General features: G+C 44.3%; 1 protein-coding gene across 1 annotated transcript in view; it reads left to right on the top strand.

Annotated features, from left to right (window-relative positions):
• Positions 1 to 10,208: 10,208 nt before the first annotated feature.
• GMPR (guanosine monophosphate reductase) overlaps positions 10,209 to 20,619 on the top strand; it is a 47,238-nt gene continuing 36,827 nt past the window's right edge. Inside the window, exons 1-4 of the mRNA XM_064443639.1 lie at positions 10,209 to 10,692; positions 15,651 to 15,770; positions 16,428 to 16,511; positions 17,711 to 17,884. Coding sequence (XP_064299709.1) covers positions 10,606 to 10,692; positions 15,651 to 15,770; positions 16,428 to 16,511; positions 17,711 to 17,884 — 465 coding nt within the window. The 5' untranslated portion in view covers positions 10,209 to 10,605. The remainder of the gene's footprint in view (positions 10,693 to 15,650; positions 15,771 to 16,427; positions 16,512 to 17,710; positions 17,885 to 20,619) is intronic.

The raw sequence follows: 20,619 nt of genomic DNA, 5'->3' as shown, positions 1-20,619 counted from the left end.
CAAAAATAATTGAGCTAAAATAATGAGGACTGAAAAAGGGGGAGTGTGAGGAAATGCCTCGCCATGTTCTGCGTTTACCATCTGCGCTCTCTAAGGGCCAATTGTGCAGCCTTGGGTGGGTGCCACAGCAGTGCATGAGAAAGAGCAGGGAGTTGCGATGTGGCCACAGCTGGGAGCGGCTCGCCTACTCAGCTGTATTTACTGTGGGACTGGCTGCAGCTCTAATACAGTGGGGTCAAGTAAGGGGATTGCAGGGAAGGCAAGGGGCTGCTGGCCCTGTAGCTTAATGAGGCTAATTATTCCCTTTCCATACAGAGCTGGGCAGAAGGGCTCAGAAAAGCAATTGTGTTTTGCCTCTTTCTTTCTGAGAAGAGAATGAGGTGCTGCTTAGGTAGCCTGGAGAAGCTGATTATTGCTTTCCTCACAGCGCTCTGCCTAAAGAGGAAAAGCCTTTTCCATCTAAACACAGTGGAAGGAAGAAAGACACACACAGGGCTCAGAAGTCCAAAGAAATACCCTCTTTTTGCTCAGGATACAGGATCAGCACAGACTTTACAATGTACAGCAGGTGAACTGACATGGCAAATGGGAAATGGGACCTGAATGAGATCCAGAGGATTAGACCAAAGCAAGGAAACTCAAGGGAAATTGTAAGAGAAGCTATTGAGGATGATAAGAATAAAGAAGCATTTGGTAGTAGGAGAGTCAATTGTGTGCCCAGAGAATAGCCATCCTTTTGTAAGGACGGAGCTAACAGAACAGTGATTATGACTGTGCCTGAAGCAAACATTCACGGTATTACTGAGATGTTTGACAATTTAGTCAGGGGAGCTCAAGATGAAAGCAAAACCCATTAGCACTGTGTGCGCTGCAGAAGAAAAGGGAATGAATGGTATCCTATATTTATATCATACTTTTCATTCTGAAGGATCCCAAAACACTCCCCAAATGATGTACGAAGTGACTTCTGCCTTTGCTGAAATATGGACAACAGGGGTGAAACATGCCAACTCTTCTAACATCAAAAACCAGCACTGCTGCATAGAAAAAGGGATAAAGGGAGAGACAGGTAGACAACAAGCAAAATGCAAAATAATAGACAATTTGTTAGGCAAGGATGAGGAAAACCAGGCCAAAAATATGCAGTATTTTAGGAAGTATTAATTATACTAATGCAAAAGGACTAATCAGGATCCATGCCTTACTGACTCTGGGTGCTGCATACACACTGCGACAAATAATGTTCTTGCTCCACAGAGTTTTCCAGCAAAGGCACTTCATATGAGACTGAAATGTAAGTAGGGAAGTGATCTTGAATTTAGCCTCTTGTTCTCTTACCAGAACAAAATCCCTTAAATTCCTCTGAATTTTCTTGACAGACTGCATATATCTATCTACCACTTTTAAGGACCGTATTTCATATTAGTTTACCCCTGGATATATATATTTTTTAAAAACATGCATGTTCACAAGAAGGAAAGAACAGCTAAAGAGGACCTGCTTTCTTCCTAAAAAGGAGGAGAGCAATTAATGAGATTTGATCCATGAGTTTCACATCATATTTGTCCTATTTGATTACTGAAATATCAAGGACACCCAAACCGCCTGTTAGACATATGCCAGTAGCTATGGATGTGCAGCTACTGTGGCCTCACATGCTAATAACCTTACTTTTTAAACAGCCTTGCAAAACTAGTGCATATTTTACAAGCTCTTAGGCATTGAATTTTCCCTTCCCATTTTATCATGCTGATATATGAGAATATTTAGCAAGGTTTTATTTGCTGTGGGAAAGAGAGGCAGCATTTTCTAGGTCATTTTAAGAATATCTTTAACTTTAGGCAGTGAGGAATTACAGTAGGAGAGGCATAGTGGTGACAACTGAGTTGATGTTAATCATGATCCTTGAGGTCCCTTCCAACCTGGTATTCTACGATTCTATTCTGTGATGATCCTTATGTAGGTGTCTTTATGAAAAAGTAACTGACAGCTGATAAATGCATCAGCTTTTATCTACATCCCATTAAACTCTTAAAATGCAATAAGGGTCCAAGCCAATCCTGTTTTCTATTTCCCCATGATAAGATGCAAATTAACTGCAAATCTCCCCGGCCAAGGTGTACGAGGCATTTAAAGTTTTGGGAAATGTAATTTTAAACCCCTCATACTTCCTGAGATTAAAACTGGAAAATTACAGTTTTATTTATTATTTGCAATGATTAAAGAAAGCACTTAATACAGTTCTAACATTTTGTAATATCAACATGGGGGTGTTTTTGCCTGTAGATGGTGCAGTTGGGCAGCAAAGTTATTAAGTCTTTCTTTCAATAAAGATTAAATTGGGTTTGAAAGCTAGTCATTACCAGATGTTCATAGTTTAGAAACATTTCTCCAGTTTAAAATTTGTAGCAAGATTTCCACCCCTTGAAAAAAATGTCAAGGAAAGCCCAGAAAATAAAGAGAATGCCATTTGGTTTTAGAGTGGGTTTTCTTTAATTAATGATGTGCCTTCTTTTATATAGCAATGGCAGCATGCTTATTCAAACAGGCTATGGGCACCAAACCAAGAAAAACAATCACCAGGGTTAAAAGAGGCAATGTCCTGACCCTTCTCCATAAGCAGGAAATAGACTTTCAGGACCTTAGTCTGTCTTATGCCCTAGGGACTGACCAAACCAGTGGTCTTAAGCCCAAGAGAACTATTTTTTTTCTTTTTGGTGTTAACCACTTTGATCCTGAGAAACACAAACTCAGGGATAAATCTACAACTCACTAATTCCATAAGAAACAGGTTAACATGAAAGAAGCAGGATATTGATACAGGTATGTTAAAAATGAAAATTAAAAAAATTAAGAGGCAAATTGTAGTATTAGTATTTGTGCTGCCCCAGCAGTGCTGTGACTTCTCTATTGCATCCTGTAAAATCAACCTCTGGTGAAAAAAACACTTTGCAAAATTGCTTCTTGAATCCAGTATTACCCTCTCTTTACATGAGCCGGTTGAACTGACAATGGATTCTTGGGAGTTTCTAGGCTAGAAATGATGGATGAAGCTCAAGTGGAAGCTTGCATCCAAGTTTGAATGCAAACACTGGGTGTAGGAGGGGGTACGCCCAGACCCAGTAGAGTCTGGCTTGTCACATGGTGAAATTGTCATGCACTGTCATGACAGGAGGTGATTTGCTGACAAAAAATCATCAGCTGGTATGCAGGCAACACCAGAAATTCATTTTTGCTGAGTTCTTCTCAGTCCAAATCCTTTTGCAATTGTGCACTACTGCTTTTATTTGCTTATTTGGAAATTTAATTCCTTATTTACTGAGGCAGTTTTGCTACCTCACTTGTGTGGCTGTTTGGTCCAGTATTGTTTGGAAAATCCTGCTAAATCAGCTTATGTCCAGTCAAGACAAAAGACCTCCATCCCCTTGGTCTGAGATGGGGAGGCCAAGTAGGCAGGCTGTCTAATGATTTTAGAGAACAACAGATGCAAAAACATGGGCATGCATGAGACTCCAGGGCCAAAGCAAGATTCTGAAGGAAGAAAACACAGGAAAGGCCTAGAAATGCCCACGCCTCCCAAAAGGAGTCCAAGGAGCCACAAATGTCACACCAAGGAACTTTTTCAGAGGTGTAAGGAACAAGAATAGATAGGGTCTGTTGTCTGAGAGCCCTTTTCCTACAGAGCTTTGTGGTGTTGTGGATAACCTCATTGGGTGCAGCTAGGAGGAGGCTGATGAAGAACTGGCTTTGTGGGCCCGCAGGCAATGTGTATACAACACAGAGACAAAAACTCATGAGAGCAGAGGAGGAGCTTGAACAGAGAGCAAGACATGGAGTTCTTCCAGGCTGAACATACCCTGAGATGAGCATTGAGAACTCCTCTTTGGTTTCAGTACCAACCCTAAGAATGACTCTCTGTATGACTTCGGCCATGAGGGCTTACAACTCAAGGCCAAATTTCACCACGTTTTGGTGGTATCAAATCCTAGTGATGCTAACAGGAGCGAGTCTGTTGTATTTGCTGCCTGAAGGCAACTTGCTAGTAGTGCCAAATCAATGTAGGCTATGGTGCTTTCCCACTTGTCCCTGACGAATTTACTCCACAGCCTATTTCTCCTTGTGGTGGTATTAAGCAGCGACAACTCCACTGAAGTCAGAAGTGTTCTACTGCTATAAGGCCAGTGTAAGATCATCAACAGAGTTCTGTGTGTAACTTGGATAGGATTTTGCTTCACCCCTGAATTTGTCTTTTCATGCCTTCCTCTCACAAAAACGAGCTTTAACGATGCCTATGACCATCAAATAAAGAACTCAATTACTTTAAGTTTTAAAGCCTCTTGAGATCTCGCAAGGGAAGATACTCTCTAATGACAAAGTAATGTACAGAACCACTGAGTCACAGAGTGGCTGAGGTTAGCAGGGACCTCTTTAAGATCATGCAGTCCAACCCCTGCTCAAGCAGGTTCAGCCAAGGCAGGTTGCTCAGGACCGTGTCCAGTAAGGTTTTGAAAATCTCCAAGGTCAGAGACTCCACAGCCTCCCTGGGTAACCTGTGCCCTTGTTCTGCCACCCTCACAGGAAAAAAAAAAAGGCATTTTCTTACGTTCAGATGGAATTTCATGTGTTTCAGTTTGTGCCTATTGCTTCTCATTCTGCCAGTGGACACCACTGAGGAGAGGCTGGTTCTGTACACAAAGTTCTGTAGCAGCAACAGAATACCTGTTCAATCCTGTGAGATGGCTTAAAATTTCCATGGAGAGTTTCTCACTTTCTTTTAGAGTATGTGGGACTTGGATGTAATTTACAGAAATGCCAGGTCACAATGGATAGTATACAATAGGTTTTGTCCCATTTAAATAAAATCTACAGACCTTTTTCATAACAGTAAAGCCCTATAGTAAACCAAACTGGACAAGTGCATGGCCATAAGCTCTACCATCCCATGGTCTGCAATCTTTAATTAGTATTACACTCCCTTAGACAACCTGGCCAGCGAGCACTCCTCCAGGTAGTATGAGGACGGTTCAGGGAACAGCATCAGACTGTTCCCAATATGCAGTTCACAGCCTTGAAGTTCACATATGGCATCTAAATGGATGCTACACGTAAGCAACACTGTCCCTTGCCTTGCAGGGACAGAGATTGGGCTTGGTCCATTTTATTTATCAGCACAGCCAGACTCTAAACATATTTCATAAGCCAAGGAAGGTCAGAGTCTCATTAATGATTAATTGCTGTGATTACTTATAATTAGCATTTGAAACCTGCAGAAATCAAATGTGAATGGATACTATCACCTACTCCTAAGTAAATTGTACCTTGACTGTGAGCTTGTCCTACTAAACTCAGCTTATGATTAGTGGTCTACCCTAAGACCTTTGAAATTACTGAAAATACTTATGGCACGCAGGTCTTCCCTTCATAGCAAGTGATCTTCATGCAGGTGACTGAAGTCTGCTCGACACAGGTGTGTAAGTCAGGGGCATCAGCCCTACTCCTCCCACTTCTGGTGGCTATCAAGGCCAGCAAAAGCCCTAGTGTCGATGCTGTAATTGTAGTGATAGTTCAGAGAAACCCCCTTATCTCCACAACCAAAAGGAGTCTTCTGCTTGCATTTGCAGGGTTTGCCAAGTTAGGTCTCTTGATCCACCGATGGGGAAATGCTATTCAGTGTAGATAATGCCCAAATTCAAACAGAATAATAAAAGTGATTTATATTTCTCCTAAGGAAAACAAGGCTCTTTTCCCAAACCTACTGCTTCTCTTTAACAGTGAAAGATCTTCATCACACATATCCTGTGGCATGTTGTTCCTTCCAGATATTGGGTTTTGCTGGGAGCTTGTAACACAGTTTGTGGGAACACTTGCCAGCTGAGCAACGCTTTCACTACTGCTCACCACACTCCTTAAACACACACGCTAATTATGTTACAGGCTGTCTGTGTGGAGCTATATGAGGCTATAGGATTTTCCTAGGAACCACAGCGAAGAAGTCAGCATGTACCTTCAGTTGTGTCAGCTGTGCATCTGCTGTGACCAGAGTTTATGTTGATAAATCATGACAACCTCATTAAGCATTTACCCTAAAGGTGTTTCTGGTGCTCAGAAGTACACATACTTTAAGGTTACCACTGACTACCCTTTCTAGCACCAAGGAGTTGGTGAGGAAAGTGTTCTTATTTAAATTAGAAGAAAACCAAGCATGGATAAAAAGGGGTGTTCTTAATGCCATGTAGAAACACAGAATCATAGAATGGTTTGGGTTGGAAGGGAGCTTTAGAGATCATCTAGTCCAGCTCCCCTGCAGTGAGCAGGGACATAATCAGCTAGGTCAGCTTGCTCAGAGCCCCATCCAACCTGACTGTGAATGTTTCCAAGGATAAGGCCTCCACAACCTCTCTGGGCAACCTGTTCCAGATTTCACCACCTTAATTGTAAAAAATGCTTTCATTATATCCAGTCTAAACCTACCCTCCTCTAGTTTAAAACCATTACCCCTTGCCCCATGACAACAGGCCCTGCTAAAAAGTTTGTCCCCATCTTTCTTCTAAGTCCCCTTTAAGTACTGAAAGGCTGCAATAAGGTCTCCCTGCAGCCTTCTCTTCTCCAGGCTGAACACCCAAACTCTCTCAGCCTGTCCTCATAGGAGCGGTGCTCCAGCCCTTGGATCATTTTTGTGGCCCTCCCCTGGACCCGCTCCAGCAGGTCCATGTCTTTCCTGTGCCGAGGGCTCCAGAGCTGGACGCAGCACTGCAGGTGGGGTCTCACCAGAGCGGAGTAGAGGGGCAGAATCACCTCCCTCGACCTGCTGGCCACACTGCTTTTCACGCAGCCCAGGATACGGATGGCCTTCTGGGCTGCAAGCACACATTGCCGGCTCATGCCCAGCTTTTCATCCACCAGTACCCCCAAGTCCTTCTCCACAGAGCTGCTTACAACCCCTTCATCCCCCAGCCTGTATTGATATCAGGGGTTGCTCCAACCCAGGTGCAGGACCTTGCACTTAGCCTTGTTGAACCTCATGAAGTTCTCACAGGCCCACCTCTCCAGCCATATACAATTAACCTGGAACACCAAAAATGGCAGACACCAGCTGGACTTCATGTCACTGATCACAACACTTTAAGCCCAGCAGTTCAGTCAGTTTTCAAGCCACTTCACTGTCCTTTTAGCTAGTCTGCACTTCAGTTCGTCTATGAAGATACTATGGGAGTCTGTCAAAAGCCTTGCCAAAGTCAAAATAAACAACATCCATTGCTCTCCCCTCATCCACCAAACTAGTCATTTCATCGTAGAAGGTAATCAGGTTAGCTGAGCATGATTTTGTCTTTGTAACTTAATGCCAGCTGCTTCCAGTCACCTTCTTGCCCTTCATGCATTTGAAAATGGTTTCCAGGATTGTTTGTTCTGTCACCTTCCCAGGCATCAAAGTGAGGCTGACTAGCCTGTAGTTCCCCAGATCCTTCCTCCTTCTTGCTCTTCTCAAAGGCAGGACTGACTTGCTTTTTCTAGTCCCCAGGAAGCCTTCCCCTCTCCCCGCCCCTCCTGCTCTTCTGAGGGTAAGTCTTTACTGCTCCTGACTTTCCCATGGGTCTCAGAGGCCTGGGATTCCTGAGGTAAATCTTACCAGGGAAGACCAAGGTGAAGACTCCAATGAGTACCCCTGGCTCTTCCATGTCCTTTGTCACCACGTCCCATTTGTGAATTAATTTCTGTTATTAAATACAACAGTATTTACAATTACAAGGATGAAAATCACAAGGACAACAATAACTTTTATGTAATCATAGGCTGAAATCAAATGGATACTTCTTGAGATATGGTTATAATTCTTTGCATTATTATGACCACTTCTCCCTCTTCTCAAAAACAACAAGCTCAGGAAACTGTCAGAAAACCCATGAAGCTGGCATTGGACTTTTCAGCTACAGTGGCTGATAAATTCTCTTCTGAGTGCATTGTTCCATCTGCTTTTAAGTATAAATATAAAACAACTAAGTAGAGAAAAGAACAGCTCTGAAAGAAAGTAGCTGGAATAATTTACATATGCTAGTTTCTGAAATAAGTAATAGCTCATTTGCACTTACAGGATAGATACCAAAACTGCATACAGCCTGGCTGAACAGCTCTTTCTTCCATAGCACAAAGAGGTAGCATGGGATCACTGCAGGTGTAAAGAGGAATAGCAAAGATACATAACAAGGTGAATTTCATTTCTGGCTGTGATATTAATGTGATTACTGATCACAGCCTTTCTGGTGTCCACACTTCAGAAAGGACACTGAAAAAGACAGAGGTGGTTCAGCAAGAAACCGTAATTTTAATTACAGAAAGTATATCCTGAAGTGAGAAACTGGAAGATTTTGTAAATTTTCAAGATGACCAGAGCTGATCTGAGACACCCAACTAGTCTGTTGGTACATGTACATGGGAAGAATATCAGCTATTAGCAGATACTGTAATCTACAGAAAAAATAGCATGGTGAGTCCTGTGAGTAGAAACTAAAATTAAAATATGGAAAATGAAAACAGCATCAGGCATGATTTTCTGGGGCTTACAAGAATCATTGCTAGCCTCCATCTCCTACTCCCCATGACAGTGCTGACTTTTTGCATTCACAGTGCAGCGCAGTAGCTTCTTTCTTTCTTCTCAGCATCACATGCTGCCATGAGGGCAAAGAGAAGACATGGTGCCAGGCACGGACAGAAGGCATTTCTTTTTTCTCCATTTTCAATGCTCTGCTACAGGCATGCTACTTTCACAAAACCCATTGTCATCAATACTCTCTGCTCCTGAACAAAACACTAATTTGTTACTGAACAGTAAATGGTGTGAGATGTGACTATCTGTCTGAAGGACACATTTTAGTAGTTCTATTGTTGAATCCAGTGGAGAAACCAAGTGAATGGCCTCTTATATGCAGATGAGACTAATTATAAAGGTCCTGTTTCACCTGAATATTTCTATGAGAAACACCCACAGTGGCAAGGCTCTCCTGGAACATTATCTGGAGTTCTGAAGCCTCAAGGCTCTCCAGAAACCAGATTCAGTGCCTTTCAATCTGGACATTCAAAACTGCAAACACTCAAATGACCTGCCTGCTGCATAAAGCCCAGGCCTCATGCTCGGTCATATTGATTTATCTGGGACGCTTGGGTAAAGAGGTGTAAAAGACCTCTGCTGGAGGCAGGGTGTTGACCAGATGTGTGCAACACTCAGATAAAGAAGAGAGCACTACATTATCCTGTGATGTGTCTGAGGAAGGGAAGCCAGCCACAACCCTCCCGAGCTTCAGTTGCCAGTCACTGACAAGGCTTAGCTCATGCATCTTCCAAAGAAGTCCAAACCTTACAACCCGCTGACTTCATAATTAATTAGACTTTAAGGCTCAAAGCTCCTGTGAGAGTCATCTCATATGATATCTGGTAACCTTGTATTGATCCCTGTTCCAATGGATGTAGATGGACCCAGCACGTGTAATTCTGTTGCTACAGGGGTTTTGCAACTGCATGTTGAACAGTGGCTAGCCATAGAAACTGATCATATAGTCACAAATCAGGCTCCTCTATGCTACGGAGGGCAAACACACACATCCCACCCCCCCCCACCCCCGTTGCTTCTCTACATGTACTAAAATAGGAAATTATTGTGCAGAGGCAGCTCCAGGTGGCTGGTGCTGTGACTGCTCTCCTATGACCAACCAGCTGCACATTTCTCAACGTTTCTAACGCCAAAAACGTTGAAAAACGAACAAAAAAAGCTCCAGCCCTTTGCTGTACAGTCAGATGGGGAACCAGCTCGAAGGGTTCAAGGAGCCGGGCAACGCTCAGTTTTACCAGAGGATGACAAGGGAGGGAGGGGACCAGGTTTGGGTTCAGAGCGGAGCACCCCGGAAAGCCGGATTTCCACCAGATCCCAGGGAGACCAAAGGTTGGCCCTTTATAAGGTTGGAGGCACAAAGTTTTAAGCCGTGCCGCAGCCACCCGAAAAACCGTGCGGCGCGTCGCCAGCCCCACTCCGTGTGGCCGCCTCCTCAGGGCCACCCCCGCCCCGGGGCGGCGGTTGATCCGCAACCGTCGGTCCGCAACCGCCGCCCCGGGGCGGGCAAAATGTCAGCTCAGTCCCTCAGCGGCCGCCCGGCAGCGCCGCGCTCCCACACCCAGCAGCGGCGGCGACAGCGGCGCCGCCCCACTCCATCGCTCAGAGGCGCCATTTCCTCTGCCCTTGGTTTGTCCTTAAGGCCGCCGGCCCTGCCCGCACTTCTCCTTGCCCGGGCGGGAGCCGCGTCCCCATCTCCCTTCCCGGCCCCGCCGCCACACACGGCGTGCCCAGCCCGGCGGAGAAGCCGGGGTGGTTACAGCGGGAGAAAGGGACAGGGGAGCATCCGGCTACTCAGCTAAAAACAACCCTCTCCTAATAAAGTGATGGTGCCCGGGCCGCCGCGCCGCTCTCCCCGCGCCCTATAAATACGCTCCGTGCGCGACCCGCCGGCTTTGGCCGGCTGGGCTCTGCAGGCGGCGCGGTGTAGCGGAGCGCAGCGAGCGCAGGGGGGCCGTCACTGCCGCCGCCGCCAGGAGGGCCCCGGCCCCCGCCACCCCAGCAAGATGCCCCGGGTAGACGCAGACCTCAAACTGGACTTTAAAGATGTCTTGCTCAGACCTAAAAGAAGCAGCCTCAAAAGCAGATCAGAGGTGGGGGCATTCAAACCCAGCATGCTTTTTCTCCATTCTCAACGCCTAACTTCCTTAATCCTCCTTCCCTTCCCTGTTTACTTTTATTCCCCACTCTAACGTAGCAGTGCCCTCCCCGACCGAAACGCCCTTTGCCTGGGGGGGGGGGGCGGGATGGATGATGTTGCTGCTCCGGGGAGGAGGAAGAGGAGGAGGAGGAGGGGATCGGGGTTAAGGATACAGCGGCGTGTCCCCCCCGCCCCGAGGCGAGGCGAGCCTCGGCCCTGGCGGAGCAGAAAGCAGGCGGGCGCTGCAAGCCGGTGCCGCGCTGTCCTCCCCCGCTCCTCAGCAAATATAAAAAGCTGGGAGGGTGGGGGGTGGTGAATAGTTTGCTCCGAACAGGTGCTTCTGCGGATTTCTGCGGCCCTGAGCGGGGGGTGACCTCCGGTTTCTGTGGGGGCTGCCTGCTGAAGGGGCAGAGGTGAACCGACAGCTCTGCCAGCCCGTCTCCCGGGAAGGGGGTGTCCGGTTACGAGCCCCGCAGCTCGGGCGGGCCGGCTGGCAGCTTCACCCTCATCCCCAGGACTTGCGTGCGGTGCTGCTACTGAGTAACTAACATGCGCCTTTTTAAAAAAATAGCAGTAATAAAAAGCAACAAGCGAAGATGCTGCGGAATGCTTAAGTATCCTGCCCCGGGGCTGGGATCCCGTCAGGTGGAAACCTGGGGCGGTGGGGTGCCTTTCACCCTCATGTTAACCCCTGCTGCTGCTGTGTGACCTATGCCAGCAGAGCCCAGCCATCCCACCTCAGAGGCTGCCCAGGACTCCCTGCTGTGGTCCCTGCTGGCCCAGGGCCACCAAAAGCCAGGACATTGCTGTAGTTTTTTTTTTTTCTTTCTTCTCAGCAGGGATCAGGAAAGACCCCCCCAGGAAATCCCATGAGGATTGCCTCCGCAAAAAAAAGATGGCTGCCTCGGGGTTGAAGGTGCCTTCTTGTTTACCTCGTGTAACCCCAAGGTTAACAAAGGATTTAGTTTGACTAATGAAGGAATTACGTCGTGTTGGGGGATGGAAAGAGGATTAAGCTTTTCTCCAGGGGTTGTAAGAGAGAGACTGAGACAAATCAAGTGAGGTAGAAAGACAAGAGTGGAAAGAGAAGCAGGATGGACACATTTATTACGGGCCTATGGCCAGGGATTTTAAGGGCAGCAACTAAGCAAAGTTTTTTTGCTGTTATGAAGGTGTAAGATTGGAGAGATCCCCTCAATAGAAAGGTAATCTCAGGCTAGTCATTTTTAATTTACAAAGAACTGTGTCCTGGCTGAGTAACTCCTCGTTGTGTGCAATTACTGCTCCTAAGGCCTGTCGGGCCTTTCCAGCCGTTTGCTTGGAGATCTATGGCCCTCTTTAAAATTCACTGTGCTGGCCTGGCAAACAGGTGGAGCTGTGCTCCATCAAGTGACACATGGCTCCTTCAAGTGCAGTGTCTTGTATATTTAGCTGCATGCAGGCTGTGGAAAGAAGGGCTGCTGGGAAGGGAAAACGATAGGAGGAACTCGAGCTGATATGCCAGGGTTGTAACGGGCGGCTATGATGGACTGTTAAAAACATTTCACATGAGAAAAAGTGCATGTCATGAGGAGGTCAGTGAAAACCGACGAAGGTTAAGAAATTGGACACCATCACTGAGGCTGTAGCAACAGGAATAAACAGTGTCTGTGAGAGCCAGATCTGAAATAGACAGCCCCAGTCTGCTTCAAAACAAGAATATAAATAAATAGTTCTGGCAGAGGAACAGAGGCAGCATACTACAGTGCCTGTTATCCAGCAAGCTGCTGCTTTGAAGCTTATATCAGCAAGTGTCTGCTTCTCTGGTGTGAATGCCTCATTTTGCCCAAGGATAGCTTTTTATGCAGTATCTAGGATTAAGTCAGCTTCTTAGAGAGGCAGTTTGGGGTGTTTTTAGCTCTTCTTGTAGGTCTGCTATGTTGGTATTTGGTTTTGATTCCTTGCACTGTCTTCATTTTCCATGATTGCTTTCTCTTTTTGAAAAGATACCATTAAATCTGAACCTTGAATTCAAGTGTCAAGGTTGGCTAAAGCAATGATTGGAGCAAGAGCAGCATTATCTGTCTGTGGGGTCTTGGTACTCACGTAGTCTGCTATTCTTGTCTTTGCTGGACTTGCCTCTGCAAGCTGTCCATTTTAATTTCACCAGACAAGTATCCTGCAGGAAGTTTAGTCATTAATTTAAATTTGTAAATTCAAGTAAGTCCAGGGGCTTTAACAGAATAGCCAATGACCTAGTACTTTTGTGTGTCGAAGGTCTAGGTAGAAGTTATAAAACACATTTCATGATTTTCTTTCTAAAGAAACTTTTACTGTTGTTGAGTGATGGTGAGTGGCTTCTAGAGTCAGAATTTATTTTCTCATAATGCATAGAACAATGAGCTGTAAATTAGCTGTTACCACTCAGGAAAGAGATAACAGGCTGCCCAGAGAGGTGGTAGAGTCACCATCCCTGCAGGTGTTAAAAAATCTGTAGACATGGCACTTCGGGACATGGTTTTGGAGGCATGGGGGTGTTGGGTTGACGGACTTGATGATCTTAGTGGTCTTTTCCAACCTTAATGATTCTATGATTCTATAAAGAAATGGTAAAAATTGCTACTAGAGGAACTAAGGGAAAAATTAGCTTTGTGATGCTCCTTGGTATGTTCATCTTGAGAACACAGTTCTGGTGATCCCTTCACAAGAACAGCATAATGTGCTAAAATAGGTACAGAGAATGGCAGCCAGGATTGACTGGTTTCCACATGAGGAAAAACTAAACATACTAGGACTATTCAGTATGGAGAGCAGCATCTGTGGAGGATATGCTAGAAATCTATGAAGTGAGGAGTGGAATGGAAGAGGTGAAACTGAGAAGTGGCTGTTGATTGTCTCTCTCAAAACAAGAAGTAGGAAGCACTGAATGTAATTATCAGGCAAATGTAGTTTTTATGCAGCGTATAATTAATCTTTGGTATTTATTGCTATGGGATGTTGGAGAGGCTAAAGGTGTGAAGGATAAAAAAACCTACAAGGCAAGTTCTTTGTCTATGAGTGGCTATTTAGCACAGTGGATTGGAGGAGACCTTTGTCTTCGAAGGTCTCTAAACATCAGCTTCTTGGGACCTGGAAAGGTAGGCTAGGGAAAGAGTCTTTCAGAACTTGCCTCATTCTTATGTTCCCTTCCCAGGCACCTGGTAGTGGCTGTTTGGAGAACTAGGGCACCACATAAACATCTTCAACGCAGTGTGCCATTTCTCCTGTTCTTATAGTACAAAAGCCTCATTAGGGGCAGCCCCACAATGATCCCTCATAAATGCCTGCCATTACCGTATTATTAGTTGTGTGGGTAATTGCATGAGATCCATCTGGCTGGCTGGCTAAAGGAGGTCATGTATGAGAAGTTACAGTAAGTGGAGGTGAGAATCACTGAAAGAGTAATGGCCTCATGTTCTGTGCATAGCTTTGCATCTTGACTCAGTCTTTTCTTAAACATACTCTTCCTCTCTGCTTCTTTCTTAAGTTCATTTGAAAGAGATGGTTTTCCTCTGTAAAACTGTAGGGCAGTTGTTCTGGTACTGTTGTCGTGTAGAACTGGTTGTGCAATACTCTGTGTTTTTTTTCCGTGGTTCTAGTTAATAAATTGCATTAAAAGGGAGTAAGATACATTACGTTTTCATACTTATTTCAGACCTATCTTCTTCATACTCTTTTCTCATGTTAGCTGCAGCTGAAATTCCCATAAGAATGTTATGTCATCAGTGATAGGTGGAGAATTGGGCCTTTCTGATAGTAAATGGGAAGAAGGGTGCGTCTCCATTAAGATGTGTCTTAACTTGTTCACCATAGTGACCCTTCCCTTATGAACTTACACAAAACGAGAGTGTATCTCTGAGGCACCAAGTTCTTTCTCTTATACAAATCAGGAATAAACCCGCCACTGTATTAATCAGTCAGAATGTAGCCTGCAATGTGTGCAGTGCTCAAAATATGTTACAAATAGATAATCAAAGTGCTGTGTTCTTTGTATTGCTTCCTTTCTGGTGATGGATTTCAGTTCAATTCAGGTCTCTGAATGTTCCTGGACTGAGATTGAAGTGAGGAGTAATGAAAACTATGAAAGAGCCTTCATTTTCACTGTTACTAAAGAAACTAACCTAATATCTTACAGCTGTGCATTTCTTAGAGGGTTTTTCTCTTCCTCATTTGCAAGATGCTAAGTAGACCAGCAGGAACTGATCTAAATTTGATATTACCTCTTGCAAATGTAAGGAACAAAATGCCTGATGTTACCATGATCATTTGATGATGCTAAAGAAGAAATAACTTTGAAGGTGAGGGCTGACGCAGTTGTAAGAAATTAACTAGCAGCTTCATGGTTTAATAAGCCAGGGTATGATTGTTAATATTATATGCCAAGAGTGCTGGTAACCATAGCCAAAAGTAAGAGCTTGCTTTATTATATTGTCATTTACATTAAGGACTGGGACAAAGCCCTCTATGCCCTGGGGACAGAGGGAGTTTCAGTTCTGGCTTCCGTGGAGTTAGGACTTCAACTTGGGTTTCTCAGGCAGCCAAACAAACAGCCGAGGTTACTTCTGTATAAAATAATCCACAGTCCTTATTGTCCATCCTTTCCTTTCCAATCCCTTCTGACTTTTTTTTTTTCCAAGTTTTGATTCTCATTTTCTTCAGCAAGAACTCAGAAAACATTATTTTACTTTTGTATTTTCTTTCTTATTTGGAAGGCAGAAGTTGTAACAAAATAAATAAATTAAGTGAGGTAATAGTAGAATGAAAGGTGGAGGAGTTGGAAATGCGAGGAAGATTCAGAAGCGGTGTCCAAACATGCTGTGTCTGAAGTCAATGGCAAAACTCTTCTTAGGTTGTAAATAATTACTTAAAAGAATGTGTGCCTATTCATTCCAGGTTGACCTCATGTGCACCTTCACCTTCCGCAACTCCAAACAGACTTACACAGGAATTCCCATTATAGTGGCAAACATGGACACTGTGGGGACATTTGAAATGGCTGTGGTTATGGCAAAAGTAAGTCTTGATTCTTATTTCTGCGACAATTGGGAAGCCACTGGGTGACAGGGAGCAGCCTTTGTTAATTTTTAGTTATGTTTGTTGGAGAACAGGGGCGCACGAGTTAAAAAATCCAGAACAAGGTGGTGTGGTTTCACTGCAAAGCAGCTGTGCTTTTATAGCAATACAGTTACCAGAGACAGGGCTCCAGATATAAGATAGTTTCAGTGGAGATGCTTACTGGGAAGCTTCCATCCTGGCTATAGCTCAGCTTCAGGTGGAGCTTCTGGAGCTTAGTTTTTGAGGTCTATATTGTTTTCCCTTCAGAAAAAAATTATTACCTGACAACAATTTTGAAAGTGTAGGTTACTGGATAAAGCTGCGGCAGTCAGGAGTCACTAGTTAATTAGCATCTGGCCTCAAGGTTCACCTTAATTTCTTGCAGTGCTTAAAGCACATTACAAATATTGACCATCAGAAACCTGATGCTGAAAGGTCGGCTAAGCATGCTAAGTTACCTTTGAAGAGCCACTTCGAGTTGCCTGGTCTGTTACTGTTTCTTTCAAGCAGGATGAGCCTATACTTAAAATGGGAATTTCTGATATCTTGTTATTCTGCAGCTGAGAGAAAGATGACTAACTCAGACATTAATATCAGTTTTCTTATTTTTGCTAGCATACAATGTTCACTGCAATTCACAAGCATTATTCTCTAGAAGAATGGAAACTGTTTGCTGCCAATCACCCAGAATGCCTTGAGGTACATTTTCATACTGTAAATTATTATGGTTTATTGCTTTGTTCAGAACTCACATACACTGGAGTCTCTTGGGAAACTGTTGTCAAGTGAGGTTTTGGGGAATGAAGATATTTGCTGTTTTTAAATGCATCAAGGCAAGTGGCTTGTCCTGGTTTAAAAAGAACAGCTATGTGAGTCGATTATGAAAGTGCTTATATTAAGATGCAAAAAACCAAAGTTTATATATGCCTGGAATGGAAACAGAGAAGTATCCTGAACAAAGAAGGAGGAAATACTTGGGAATAGGTCTAACTGCCATGCTTCTGTTGCTGTTGGGAGCTGTGGTAGTGCTGATGAGGGAGAAGCCCTCATAGAAAGGAATACCACTCAGCTGTATTGTATCTTTACCTGTGGCACATTTTAGAATTGTATTATAAAGAGTACTGAATACAGGATTGTCTGAAAGCCAGTCTATCACATAGGTTCATGAGGGTTGCTTATATGCCACTGTAGGGTAGAAAGTGGTCCCAGGAACATCCTGTGTCTGAACACTTTGGCATGTAGCTCATTTGTGGATATCCTAGTGATTAAATACTGACTTGCTCTGTGACCTTGGATCTCTGCAGAGGTTTTGGGGGCCAACAGCTGTGGAAACTATTTTTGTATTGGAAAGAACTCATAGGAAGACAAAGGAGGAAGCAATCTGCTTGTTTTCAACGGTGGCTGACCCTGCTTGAGCAAGGGGCTTGGACTACACAGTCTCCAGAGGTCCTTTCCAAACTCAACTACTTTGTGATTCTGTAGATCAAGCGAGTGTTTGGTGAACTCAAAGACCCAGATTCCTCTCTCTGACAGTGCCCCAAATCTTGCCACTCGACCTTCCTGGAAATATACCAAATTAGGGCTTCTTCTGTGTTTGTGTTAATTTGGGTGTGGCTGAACCTTCATCCATCTCAGGTGACCATATTTGCATATGAGAATCCACTTGTGAATGAAGAGCTGATAAAATGCTAATTTTGATTTATTTTAGAGCCTTTAAACAGATCAGAAATGATACATTGATATTCCCAATAAGGTATTAATTTCATATTATGTAGTATGATTTTTACTAGTTTCCAGCACAAGTCCTCCCAAGACTATGCAGAAAGAGACATATGAAGTGTGTGTTTATCCCAGTTTTTACAAACTACTACTCCCTTTTGTTCTCCCTGTCTTTCTAGCATGTAGCAGCAAGCTCAGGTAGTGGAAAAGCTGATTTGGACAAGTTAACAAGTATTCTAGAGGCCATTCCACCTATCAGATACATCTGCCTGGATGTGGCAAACGGCTATTCAGAGCACTTTGTGGAGTTTGTGAAGTCGGTCCGTGCCCTGTTCCCACATCACACCATTATGGTAAGTGTGTAGAAAGGGTGGAGGGGGTGTGTGGGAGTTCTGTTCACGAACAGGGCCCAGAGCTTGGTTGGTAGGCATCAGAAGCTCTGTGGTAGCTCCATCAATTTCTGAGTCCTCATTTAAAACAGGGAAAGAAAGAGAGAAAGAGAAAAAGAGAGAAAAAAAGAAAGAAAAAAGGAGTCTGACTCAAACCTCTTGTCTTCTAGACAAATGTATGTGGACAGATACCCGTCTGAGAATATAGAGGGCAACTCTATTCATTTACCCTTTCAATTCAGCAAGATGTTTACTCGGAGCCAAATGACAACTGTTTAATAACATGTTGGTGTTGTCAGTCTTCCATTGCTGATAATTTCTGTGGGATTGTTCAATGTATGCTCTGATACAGCAGTTTGATGTTGGCATGGCAGGCTGGGTGGATCCAATGTTTTTCCTGCTCACATCCTCCTTCCCACACCAGATGTGACCTTTAATCATCAAGTGTGTAGGGTTTTTTTTGTGATTCCAAGCTGAGGGTTGCTGTGGGAATGTGCCAATGTTTCTGGCCAGTTGAGGCCAGTGGCTGGTTTTGTCTATTAGATCACTGTGAAGACAGCTGAATGTAGACTAATCCTTGCCAATGAAAAGAGTTATAGGGGTGTTGTGCCATTGTGAACGGGGTCATCGGGGGCTTTTCATGTGCCTTCTGTGATGTTACTATTCCTTCTCAGAGCACTAATGTCATGCTTTCTCCAGCCCTTTTGCATTAAGAGTAGGGTGTTTGCATCGATATGGGACTCCTTGCAGCAGAGTGCTACTGCTCCTGGTTGTTTCCCAGGGCCCTTGAAGAAATGGGTCTGAATTTGTTTCCATGAGAATAGCAGAAATTCTTAAACAAGCAGCAGATTCTTAATGAGGCTACCAGCCTTTCTTCAAGCCAGTGCAGCAAAAAATCACGTGCTTAGGCAACACTTTCTCACTTTTTCATGCTGGACAAAAGCGTCACACATGTAAAGTAAATGTGAACTAAAAATGGTCATAAATGTGCACTATGACTTGGTTCAGTAGGGAACTGTGCTTTCAAGAGCTCAGGGGAGACTACATTTCTTCCTCCCATGTTGGAGGAAGGCAGTTTTTCTTGCTTCTGAATGATGGGGGCATTGGAAAATGGAAGTAAGCTGGAATGCCTGTGGTGTGCTGGGTTACCGTAGGCTAATGAATAGGCATCTTTCAACAGCTACCAGCAGACATGGGAACCTTTTTGGTGTGGCCATATTTCCCATGGCTTTGGGGAGAGCTTTTGGAAGTATGAAATGATAGATGTGGGCTTTTTGAGCTTCCTGCTGCATGTTCACTGCAGTGAGGGAAGAAGCTGTTTCCTTGCTTTTGGATCTGAAGTATTGTCCCTAGTGATGCGATTACTCCAGTGTTTTTGGCTCAAAGAATTGTGGGAGGAAGCTTAAACCACATAGTTTAAAAAAAAAAAGTCTTCCCTATCAGGAGTGGAAAGAAAATTGTGTGTCATCCCCTCCTCCAACTCCCCACAGACTGCTGACTTTGCTGACTGAGGAGGGAACTCAACCAAGATTAATTGCCCAGAAGGCACAGGAGGTCAATGTCAAAGTCAGGTATCAAGCCCAGAGTTTAGTTCAAGGTCCTTAAGCCAGTCTCATCCACCTCCCACGTCTGTTAAGCCACTGCTTAGTTTCTCTGCTTCTGTGACTAAGGTTATTGTTATTTCAGGTCTCATTGTCCTCACAGCACCACCTGCTTGAGTGCATACACAGTCCTGACCTGTTCAGTTACCTGCTCTGATTGTAGCTCTGTCGTGTGTACACAGTTTAGTATGGCTCATGTTTTTAATCTGCTGCACATGGATAATCTCCTTTCCTAAAAGCGTGCTAACAAACTTGGGGTGTTCAGAAACCTTCTGTTTTCCAAAGCCTCCAGAGTCTGTGCAGTCCCTGAAAGTCTCTGATTCAACCAGGGACACACACCTCTACCCTACTTCCAAATGAGTTTACTTTACACTCTGTGCCAAAATGGCCTTTTGAAGCTATTCCTGGCTGAAATGCAGGAGCCCGTCAAGGCTCCTTTTTATGATACTCCGGAAGACATGTCCTGCTGCTACCTGTTCTGTCTGCTTTGATGTCTCTGTGCTATGCCTGCAGCATGCTCTCTGCTGTTGTGGCTTTCAAACAAAAGGGTTAGCAGTTAAATAGAAGGCATAAAAATAAAGACGCTTTCTCATAGCTGAAAGTGATCTCCAGGACCTTGCAGGCTGTCTTGTTTGCTTTCCTCAGCATGACCATTCATTCCACAGTCAGCTGCAGTGCAGTACATAACAGTAACCCAACCCTGGGTCTCAGGGAATGTATGTTCCCAGGGGCCATGTCATGGGTTCAGGTCTGAGGTTGAAAGGTGATGTGCAAAGCAACTGTGGTTAACGTAGTACTCTCTGAAGCTGATATTCCAGTGCAGATGGAAGATGTCTCTTGTGTAATGACCTTTCAAATATATGTTTTTGCTGTTTTAAATACTGGCTTTTATAATCACATTACCCTGTTTTCTTCTGCCTGGCTGTGACACAAGCTCTTTTCATTCCTGCCTTTCATATTAATTTACAAAGAAGATCAATTTCTCCATGGAACACAAAGGATAAGGCAGACAAACAGGGGTACAAAGGTACAACATGACTTGCCTTAAATCACTCATTAGATTGAGGATGGAGGAAGAAGCAGTATTCACGTCTCCTG

Source organism: Phalacrocorax carbo, chromosome 2 (assembly GCF_963921805.1).
Source record: "Phalacrocorax carbo chromosome 2, bPhaCar2.1, whole genome shotgun sequence".
Taxonomy (NCBI): domain Eukaryota; kingdom Metazoa; phylum Chordata; class Aves; order Suliformes; family Phalacrocoracidae; genus Phalacrocorax; species Phalacrocorax carbo.
Note: the sequence above shows the minus strand (reverse complement) of the source record. Positions and strands in the feature narration are given on the sequence as shown.